We start from the raw sequence: 11,901 nt of genomic DNA, 5'->3' as shown, positions 1-11,901 counted from the left end.
TTGATATATAAAAATTAACCATGTATAATATGGTTGAATCGAAAAGAAACTATCGACATATAAAATAAATTATATTCAGTTCAGTGGTTATATCTCAATGAAAGAAACACGAATAAAACGAAGTTTTGACTTGGTGTAAGCTTTTGAAAATAGAAAAGTTTTATTTATAGTTTTATAGTTAATAGGGTTGGATTATAAAAATAATTTTATAAAATAGTATTATGAATAGTGTCAAGATTAGTAATAAACATTTAACGATAGGTCGACATGAATAATAGGATAGATTTTATCGTTTCGAACATTAGAAATCTTTATGAAAATATAAATCATACTTTCTTATATTTAATCAAGTCAAACGTTATTCCACAGATGGGGAAGAAATGACTGTGTAGATAATAGATTAATTCAATCACGTTTATGTATGACACTTTTAGCCTGTATTTTTCATTTCGCTGTCCCTTGCAAGTCGTAATTACATTTTTACGACTGCCTCTTATACGTCGCAGTATGTTTTATCTTGTCTGTTTACAAGAATAAGGTGTCACAAATTCCTAGCGCAGAGTATAAATTTTTAAAATTAAAAAAAAAACAGAAAAGCAATGAAAATAATAATTACGATTTAAAAACGTTTGACGATGCAATGACTTGAAACTCAATTCAGTGAGTTATAAATGTATATTTGTCATATATTATAGTTTATTATGATCATATTGTAATATATATGTAACTGCAAACAAAATAATAGTTTGTCAGTGTCTGATTTTAAAAATACAGATACAAAAACTTTCGGAAAAATAGTGTATATAAAACAGCGCAGAACGTATAATATCCTGTTTGGCAGCTTTGTTAGAAGGCGTGCCAACAGGTCACTGATGAAATTTCTACGTGGCATTGCATACAATTGGACTGTTGTAAAATACAATTTGGAAATCAGACGTCAATGTATATATAACTTTACACCCATAGAAAACGGTTATTCGTACAATTTTAGCAACTTCTATATAAGATGATGCGGGTCCATGTATAATTTTTTAGTGAATTATTAACAGATGTATGCATATCTATATGTTACATATGAGTGTAGTCAGTTTACATTTTCATTAATTGTTTTGAATGTATAAGCAAAAACAAAATTTGTAGCAGTTTATTGTTTACATTTTAAATTTACGTTCATTCATTTCATTGCCAGGAAGTGCTTGGAAGGTTGTACCGTATCACATGCAACTCGCGATTGGTTTCTCCAGCCCTATATAGTGTACCAAAAAAGCAGCTTAATTCATTTCGCAAACATTATATTATTTATTTAATCATTCTGTTGATATGAATAAAAAAACAAAATAAAACGCATGGGGTACTGTTTTAATACCAGCTCTTTTAATTGTGAATAAGCCATTTTACATGTAGATGAAATATTTTTCCTTACTTAAATTTTATATATGGAAAAACATTTTTCTTGCTGAGAATGATCTGTTCATTCGCATAAAATGAGTTGTTGACACGCACTGGCTAGATAGATGCCTGGGAGGATAAGCTTTCTTGAAGAAAGTAATATACAAGTTAGCCCAGCTTTTCTAAATATTTTCGTCTTTATAAAATTTGGAGATTTATGGTTGAATTAGAATATTATAATATAAACATTTGTTACAGTTTTTCATTTACAGGTCAATTTTGCTACATATCTTGCGTAGGCTACTCTTAAAGTAAAACAACGGATCGTTGTTATTGCATCAAGTGGTGCAGATGACTGACAGCGATGCAAAGTTTCACAAATACAAATCCCTTCCTCACTTATTTTAATAATTTACACGTTCACAACTCTTTTCATCTTATTTAATCAAGATTTCAATTCACCTCGAAAAACGTTGCATCCCATTTAATATTTGACATTGATAAATAGGATAAACTGACAACTTTCGACAAAAATATTCTAATAAGTCTTCTATGTTAACAGCTGTATTAACGCACATGAACAACTCACTCAAATAGCAAATTAAACCGTGTAGCACAACACATTTCCAAACACAATGAAATAAGCATCTTGGCAAAAACTTAGCAGCTTGGCAACTTTTCGGAAAACGGTTCATATCTATAAATAAGTGAACGCATTGTATAGTTGAAACAAGGGCAATACAAATACGAAGGAAACATCTATGAAACACATGACCAATATCAAAAATAGCATCGCAATAATAAATGATCATGGTTTCTTCACGATTAACAGTCACGAAATTGCTTCACAAATTCAGGATCCTTCTGCTGCGATAACAGACAAAATTTGTTTGCCCACATGTTTTGAACTCAAGAAACTTGACAATGATTTACCGTTAGAAAAATCGAAAAATTAAACAGGAAGAGCTAACTAAAGCGGAACATGCCGTGATTTTCATATATTATATAACTTATAACAGCAAATAACAACAAATATATAAGTTATTTGCTGGTTAACATTAAAGTCTTCATATTTTTTAATTGATCTATAAACATCAAAACATGCTCTACGTGAATTAACTGAGGAGATGATGCTGTTAAACGCCAACCAAGATTCAAAATTTTCATAGTTCATTGGACGTCAGTCAATGATATGATAACGCAACCTAATTTTTACTAAGAAGAAGAAGAATCAAATTTTAAGTTTTGAACAAATCTTTGATTGATAAAAATTTGAAAAGCATTTCCAACATAATGCTTAAATGTTACTTATTTGTTGGCAGCTGTTGGAAAAAATGAAATGTATATTTATTGACACTACACGTGACGTTATAACAGGTTATTTTTATAGTTGATAAATTCTATTATATTAATTAAAGATTCCGATCTATTTACGACAGACAGCAAGAGAAGCACAAATTCGGAGAGCATAGTACACTTCTGCATAACGCACATCGATGTGCGTACAACGAACGTGTACGTACGTTTCTACGTATGTTCATACCGTACATACATACACTTTTAGTATCGACTCTTGCGCGTAACTGTCTTCTTAGTAGTGCGTATGTAATCTAAGGTTTAATGTTTTAACATGGCACAAGACCGACAATATTGTTCAATGGTTTTGTGCGCTCCTTTGTATTCGGTCGTATTGTTTAAAAAATTCGTATAAATTATGTACGAAACTGTGTGTATGTATGCAAGCTTAGCTGGACTGCTGTGTGCTAGCCATTTGACATGCGGGTACCATCATCAACATCACCATCATTTGATGCATACAGAATTAAATGAAACCCGAGTGTGAACCGCTGGGAGTTTATCAAGTAGTTAAACCACCAGCATAAGTGCAACCCAGTCGTAACCGGCTAAATGTTAATTAGTTTAATTGGCATTTAAATGCATCAACATATAATATTTTGTTTCATAATGGCTACCGGTAATTTTCAGTGAATTAATAAAGTTAAAAGGATATTCACCGGGGCTAATTTAAAACTTTTGAAATCATAGAACTAATTAACATTAAATAATAAATATTTATTCGTTGGTTACCAGACAGCTGTCATGGAGTTCGTTTTTTTCACTGTCCTGTTGCCACCGGCAATTAATTAATTGAAATTTCATAAAATTTGAAGTAGTCGAACGTTTTTCTCTCACTGAAAGTTTGAAGATGATTTGCGAACAGTTTCAACTTGTTGTAGGATTGCTAACATTTTTTTTCTTCCAATTTGAAGGTTTGCATTGCATTGATGATTGATTAACATTAATGATTAATTAATGAATTAATGATTAATCATTAATTATTAATGAATGATTACGAATTTACGCTTAGTTACATTACATTACAAATTTTTGTCATACACTTTTCTTTTTTTTATTTTAAACTTATTTTATTAATATGTTAGTTTAATTTTTATATTTTGAAGTCAGTTTATTATTGTTTTGTTCATGATTTATTTTCATTTGAATTGAAAATTTAGCTTGGATGTTCAAAGGTGAAGAAGAAATCCGACAGTTAAAAGAACATCCCAGAGATGTGAACATTACAATTGGTGAACACCTGCAATTAAAATGTGAATCAGATGATAGAAATAAATCACAAATAACCTGGTACCATAACAATAATTTAATTGATGGACTTAGGAATAAACTATTAACAATACAAGACAATCACACACTGAGGTCCCAATCATCTAACAAGCCTAACCATTACAAACAACTTTCTGGAGTTTATTACTGCATTGCTACCAATCCAGAAACTAAATCCATTTTTGTAAGTAGGAATGCAACAGTGAAATTTATAAGTAAGTGTGTGTGTATGTCAATGTGACATGTTGTTAACAATTTTGAATTGTTTGATTTGTTATTTATATAATTTTATTTATAAAATAGCTTAATCATGGTAAAAAATTTGTAACTAAGTACGTTTATTGTTATTTTAACAAATATCCTAGTATGGCTAAGTCAAATCTGAATCTCTAATATTAAATTAAATACATTAAGTTTGAGAGCTGAACGGAGAAGTGGTCAAAGTCAAAATAAAATTTAGATATTATTGATTGTGCACCATCAGTTTATCATTAGCTAGAATCATGTAAAAATGCATAATGAAGTAAAGATGTGCACAAAGTTGGATTAGAAGGGAAGTTAATTGTTTCTAAGCACCTGATTTTGTGATGATGTGGTAAAAATACTATTTTTAATATGCAGGGTTAATTAGGTTGAAATTGTTAGAGTTAGAGATAAGATTTGTGCACATATGCCTGCATTTTATTTACATCTACATGTATTATAAAAATACATATACTGTTGTAAATTGTATATCTAATTCTGACTCTAAGCTCTTAGTTGCCACATTAAAAGAGAATGTAGTGAAGAAAATGAAATTTTGTCTAATGTAAATTATACTTTATTCTTTCTGCCATATTTTTTTAAGACAATTATTTTATTATTTATTTATGAATTTTATAATCATTTACTTTTTAGTGTTTAAAGATTCAAATATTGTATTTTTTTCATAAAGAAATAAAATAAGTGTTAAGGCCAAATGTTTAGTCATTGAAAGATGTTTGAGTCATGGATTTCTCTTTAAATTTTCGTTTTTGAAATGACCAACCTTGAATTTTCAAACTTTGGTCTTATAAACAAAAACAAACATTTCAGTTTATTCAAATGGACAGGTCAAAACATATGGATTATAATTTTTATAATTCTCACTTTTGCATTGAATCAACAGGCCAGAAAATCCTTGAGCCTCCAAGATCGACAGATGTTTCACTAGGCTGGACGGTCATGTTGAACTGTCGACCTCAACAAGTTGATGCAACAATCACCTGGATGAAAGATGACGTGAAGTTGAATGAGTCCAACAAAATTTTGCTCTTCAGAAATGGTTCAATCATCATTAAAGATATAAGGAAAGATGATATTGGCACTTACTCTTGTGTCATCAACATTAACAATGCTCAAAAAATTACTTTTGAATCTAAACTCATTTTGAAAGGTTTTTTGATAGATATCTAGAACAATAAACATTATCTTTTTTTATATTAGTTTTATATCTTCGTGTTTTTTTTTTGTTTTATCAATGCTTAATTGTTATATTAAAAGCAGAGCAAACAGAAAGTAAAGATTTTACGAAATTCACCATAGACAGATTTTAAGATGCACAACTAAAATGAATAGGGTAGCTCACTTGATACTTGACTTGCCCCAGGTCTTTTAATCTAGAACTAAACTAATTTATTGGAGCAAAGGATTAACACTTTAAGATAATATCTATATATAATAGCTTTGATCATGACAAAATGAAGTTGAAATACTTGAATCAAACATACTTTCTCTTAAATATATTTTGTCAATAAAACACGTTTATTACGCCGCTATTCAGAGGGACCAAAAATTTTGCTTGGTCCCGACAGCTTGCAGTTGAAGCAGGGATCCGATGCTCGTTTTTCTTGTCAGGTCATTGGAGATCCAGAACCAGTCATTGAGTGGTCCAAAGTTCCTGGAATCATGCCAAAGACCAGGTCTCTTTTAAGACATTTTTATCTTTATCTATGATAATGTTAAAATTCACTTTTTTTTAGAAGATTTTGTGTTTATCTATACAACTAATTTGCATCTCTACATCAAATTTACAAAGCTGATTGACGAAACTATTCTAATCTTTATTTGTTATTTAATGTGGCTATAATGAAACCTAACCAAGACTCAGCATACTGGAGGACAAGAGTTTGGTATTGAAGCAGTTGAAGCCTTCTGACGAAGGAATCTACACATGCAAGGCCAGCAATCAGTTTGGAGTTGCAATGGCTGAAGCTAACTTGACAGTCTTCAGTTAGTTATCACTTTGTTATCCTTTTTTCCATTTCATTAATTATCATTTTTCTGTTCCTATCTATTCAACAGTTTTAGAATAGCAAAACACTTGTATTTTATGAAGCAGCAAATAACTTAGTAGTTAATTCTGCATAATAAATGGAACTAACAGACACTAAATAAACTTGTACAGCACAGCCAACAATCCTGACGGAATGCATGAGTCGTGTGACTGGGGTGGGTCGCAAAGTTACCTTCCACTGCGAGTTCACCGCTAATCCACAACCAAATTATTACTGGATTATAAATGATTCACATGTAATTTTTCAGTAAAAATTTGTTTTTAAAGAATGATTTTTAGTTTTAACTGATCCTGTTTAAGTTTGATTTTGTTACTCTATTTTGTTACATGTTTGCTCTATTACATATTTCCATCTCTACAGCCCATCCTGTTTCCAGGAACTGCACATGAGAATGTGCGTGTAGGTAATGATGGTACCTTGGTCATTGATCCAGTTAGAAAAGAAGATGCAGGTCATTATTCTTGCAGGGTGACCAATGAAATTGGTCAAAGTTTCATGACAGCTGAACTTGTTGTAAAAGGTTGGAGTCATTATATCACACTTTCATTGATTATTATTTCACATCAGTCAATATTAAAAGTTTCAATTTCATCTCTTACCTCACAAGTGAGTTATACAGGCACCAGATGCGTCAATGTGTTCAAGTATTTTCAACATCTAAATTTCGTTCACATTTCTAAAGATTGAATTTAGTTACAGTAACATTCAGATCCAACTGTTTTGAACCTTGTTAAATTATCAGTACTTGTCCAATGTATTTGTTCACCAGGTTCATTATTAAACCGCCTATAAAACTTGAATAGTCACTACATGTTATAATTTATGCGCTGATGTAATAAAAATTAAATAGCTTTAACAAATATCGACGGATTTAAATATTTATTTACAAATCTTTCAACAGTGAACAACAAATAAATGTCTAAATATTAACATCTCACGCTATTTAAAACGAATTCTAACGAACAGATTTCTACAACAATCCTCCACCGATAATCACAAGCCTTCCTTTCAATCAAACTTTGCCTGTTGGTGAGGTGGCCCACATCCAATGCTCTGCCAGTGGGCATCCAGTTCCTCTCATCAGGTGGCTCAAAAATGGCAGGAGTCTGTCGCCATCAAGTGAAAACAGGATGAAGTTCATGTCTTCCGGATCTCTAACCATTTCAGGTTCTATTTTTCTTTTCTCCAAGTTTTACATCTTAATTGTAAAAGGTTCATTGTTAATTTTAATCATACTGCATATTTATATTTAGCTTGTACGTTTTTATTAATCTAAACATTGTATAAATATTTTACTGATCTCAAATGAAGAGGAAATTAATTAATTAACCATTGGCAACAGATTTAACAAAGAGTGACTCGGGTACTTACATGTGTCAGGCATGCAGTGAATCTGGTGAAACCACAAGAAGTGCTTACTTATCAGTTGAATCTCAGACCAACCACAAGGTCGTTTTCCACACGCTGCCCAGTCATCACCACGTTTTCCCGAACGTCCCCCTCACAGAACCAACCATCGTTGAGGTGTACCACGACGGGGTGAAGTTGTCGTGGAGGTTTGAAGCTCTCCAGGGTGTCACCCCCGTCACGTCTTTCTCAGTGGAGTATTTCAGTCATGAAACTGGGGAGGTTAGATCTTCTGTCAATGTTCTTTCCTCTTTTTTTTATGAATTTCCGAGAAAAATTTCCAAAATATTTTAACTTAATCATGTTTAAATCTATGATTGTCATGGATTGTTTTGTTCGAGAGTAAGTTTTTCTAAACTTCTTTTTGAGACATATTGACAGAGGTATCTTTAGTGAAAAGAATAAAAAAACATTTATTCTTTTTCTTCAATGGATGAATGAATTATTAATTTTTAGGTTTAAATTATGTGATTCCAATAAAATTCATCAAAATAAAACAGTTTTTGACAGTTTTTATTAGCAATATTTATTTGCTCAAATTTCATAAATTGTCAAAAATTCAGATTACCCATTACATTTTGCCATTACATTTTGAAGTAGTACAACTGTTTGCAACCTAACAGCATTGCACTCTCACAAGACCCAACAAATACCGTTTCTCCACGACCACTAATCACCGTCATCATCGTCATCTTTCATCATCATCCCTTACATCATTCCTCATCAGAGTTGGGTGGTTGCAAATGACAACATAACAAGCAAGACCTACACAGTAACTGGTTTGAAGCCAGATAAGACGTACGTCTTCTTCTTCAGAGCTCGAAACTCGCATGGATTCAGTGGGCCCAGCCCCCTCACTGCACCTGTCAAAACTAAATGTTTGTCCTCCGTCTGCTGTTTTATAACTTGTGGCTTTCGCGCTATATCGTTTTTTATATTTAATTTCCTAGAAATACAATTTTTTTAAATTTATTGTTTACACTTTATTGCAACACAAGATCCTTCAACTTTATCGTTACATATCTTTTATAACCTTGTGCAACAGCATCGTCATCATCATCGTCATTCTCTGCTTCCTCTCCAACATCATCTTCTTCTTCAAAATGGATTAGCTCACAAAAACTATCCAATCCTGCACTCAACGAAACTTATATAAAGGAGAAGTTGAGTGTGCACAATGTCAACATCAAGCCTCTTGAGGTTTGCTCTTATTTCTGCTAATCACATCAAAAATTATTTGAATGCGTGTTCGAAGATTGTTGGTTTTTTTTAAACTTCAATTTTTATATAAAAAAAATAGATTTTTAAAATGTCGTTATTTTGATAATGTTGTTAAAATGCCGGAAATGTTTTATATAATTTGAAAACAATTTAGTATGGGATTACGTGAAAGTAAAATGAACTTTGCAGAATTCATTAAATCATAATAAATAAATAAATAAATATATAAATGAATGAAAGTATTTGTTATTTATTTGAAGGTATTAAACTCGACATCGTTGAGGGTAACATGGGAGGTGAAGAAAGGTGCCTTGAGGTTCATTGAAGGATTTCTCGTCAGGTCAGAACTCTGCTTTATTTCAAGCTTGCTCATGTTCATCCGTCTTTCCTCAATGGATTGTTCATTTAATGAAAACATAAAAGTTTCAATAAAAATACATTCTAATGATATCGACTAATAATTTTGTTGTTCTTTAAAACTTTCACGAATCAACGGGTCTGCAGGTATCGAGTGGCTTATGAAGTTCGACGAGTTTATCAATACAATAGCAACAACAACAGAATGAACCACAACATCCACAACAACAAAATGAACCACAACAGCAATCTTCACAGCCACAAACTCAGCAGCAACAACAACAATAAAGTTGTCAATGATCAATTGGACAGCAGTGGCGGAGTAGCTCGTCACAACAGCAACAAGATCATCAAATTCAACAGACGATTCAATGGCAACAATAAACACAGACCTCACCAAAGACATCACAACGCGTATCACAAAAATAAGTTCAGTACTAAACATAAGTTCAACGCTGAGAATAATGATGATGATAATTTTCATGATGACGGTGACGACGACAAAGAAGATGTTGATGTTGATGTCGATAATGATTCTGATTATTTATTGGATCTACCACAGTCTAGATTTAATAAGAAGAAGCATAAATCATTTAGTAAGAGATTTGTTAAAACCAGAAAACTTAAAACCCTTCAAAAACAAGCAGCATCAATTGCAGCAACAGATGATGAAAGCAACGAATGGGTACAATCGGACTCTGCAACTACCAGCAACATCATCAGCAACAGCAAAAACAGCAACATACACGACATTGATGTCAACAACAACAACAACAACGTGGACAAACAGCAGGCGAACACTCATGGCTATGCCGAGGACAACATACCTAGCAACACCATCAACTCACACGTACTGACCAGCCTGCAGAAGTTCACCATGTACGATGTCAATGTGCAACCTTACTATGGCGAAGTGGCTGGTGTCGCCAGTCACAATGTTAAAGCTAGAACATTACAAGATGGTCAGCATTTAATTCTAAATGTCATTTATTATTATTATTTTTATTATTACTTTTTTCATTGATGTTATCGTCAATGCATTTATTGTTGTGATTATTTTTATTTGTCATTGTTGTGTTTTTTTTTTAAATTACGTCGTTTGAAATATTCGCTGCCATTCCTGCGTCGTTGTGATTGCATTGAAGATGTAGGTATCTTGAAGCACGGAGCACTGTTATAAAATAATTAAATAGACATTTTTTGTTTCTTTTGTTTGTTTTCCTTTCACTGCCAATTTCTCAGCGGGAAATATTTTTAATTAGATAGAACGCGTTCTCCTACGATTCAGTTACCTCCTTACACGACTTGTTCAATTGTTCTCGTGTTCTACTAAGTTCATTTACTCTGTCGAACTTGTTGCGAACGATGGTGACGTGTGATGATGGTGGTGGTTGATGAGGACGATAATGGTGATCGGATGATGTGCGACACTGATGGTGAAGAAAAAATACAATTTTTCATCATTGTAAAAAATTACAACTTTTTTTGTGATTTTTATTAAAAAAAATTTTAAATCCGTGAAACTCGATTAAAAATCATTGCTGAATGATCGTCAATCTCTTTCAAGTGCCTTCAGCCCCTCCTTCGAACGTTTTGGTCGAGCTGTCAGACAACAACACAGTGCATATATCGTGGGATCCTCCACCCAGGAAACATCACAATGGCATTCTTCTCGGCTACAAGGTGAGGTCTGCTATGGCAGACTGCTTGCTGGTTTTTCGCACAATTATCTTCAGACTTTATAAACTTAGTCGTTTCTTGTAAATGCCTTGACAATAATAATTTTGTAAAGCAGATTTATTATTGAATTAAACCGCAGTTAGTTTAACGTATTTTCTATATTTATTGATAAGTTAGTTATTTGATAGTAACTAACTCGACCTTGCGATGATACCATTTAAGATCTTCATGTCGTGTAGCGAGTCGAAGTTCAATCGTGAGATAAAAGTAAACACATCGATGAATGGCGTGTACATACACAACATCATCAGGGGCATGGAGTACGCCATACAATTATGTGCATTCACTGTGGTTGGCGATGGAGCCAGAAGTGATGTTCACACTGTAGGTTAGTTTGCTGATTGGCTGATTAGTTGGTTGGTCAGTCGGTTGGTCTGTTTCTCGATGATTTTGACATTGTTTGTTTGATGGTCATTAAAACTTGAGTGAATGCAATGCTCTGTGAAATGTTTTGATCCTAATTTGGGCTACTGTCCTGACCAATTCGGAAACAATAATCTGGCATGAATGCTGCCTGAACCTTCCTGAACCTGAACACCCTGCATGAGTTTACATTTGACAAAATGTAAAATGTAACAGCATGTAAATACTACACCATTACATTTCCATTGTTGTAAAAATATGAACATTTTTTTTATTCAAAATTTTCCATTTTTTGCCTGATTGCGAAATTTTCAGGTATTTTTTTTCTATTTTTAAAATATCATTTAAAAATTGCACCTATGTTTCGAGTGCTTCTGAAGTGATGGCGCACTGAATTTTGTTTTGAAATTTTTTAATGCGCGTTATGATTATTATCAATATTTTTGTTGTTTCTTCATTTTGTCACCCTTTTAATGCTGCCTCT

General features: G+C 32.5%; 2 protein-coding genes across 2 annotated transcripts; both read left to right on the top strand.

Annotated features, from left to right (window-relative positions):
- Positions 1-3,910: 3,910 nt before the first annotated feature.
- Positions 3,911-6,269, top strand: HELRODRAFT_65392 (hypothetical protein; the record flags this gene model as incomplete). The annotated part of the gene is made up of 4 exons (XM_009021292.1): positions 3,911-4,229; positions 5,162-5,428; positions 5,816-5,954; positions 6,137-6,269. The coding sequence occupies 4 exons, from the start codon at positions 3,911-3,913 to the stop codon at positions 6,267-6,269; spliced, it is 858 nt and encodes a 285-aa protein (XP_009019540.1).
- On the top strand, positions 6,186-11,387 carry HELRODRAFT_65728 (hypothetical protein; the record flags this gene model as incomplete). Its single annotated transcript, XM_009021291.1, has 10 exons — positions 6,186-6,264; positions 6,440-6,564; positions 6,690-6,855; positions 7,296-7,496; positions 7,672-7,958; positions 8,464-8,625; positions 9,877-10,071; positions 10,132-10,276; positions 10,882-10,997; positions 11,217-11,387. Coding segments are annotated over 10 exons (1,647 nt in total), but the record flags the coding sequence as incomplete, so codon positions are not given.
- Positions 11,388-11,901: the final 514 nt, after the last annotated feature.

The sequence above is a fragment of the Helobdella robusta genome, assembly GCF_000326865.2.
Source record: "Helobdella robusta unplaced genomic scaffold HELROscaffold_3, whole genome shotgun sequence".
NCBI classification, from domain to species: Eukaryota; Metazoa; Annelida; class Clitellata; order Rhynchobdellida; family Glossiphoniidae; genus Helobdella; species Helobdella robusta.
The sequence above is the reverse complement of the archived record's forward strand: the minus strand, read 5'-3'. Positions and strand labels throughout refer to the sequence as shown.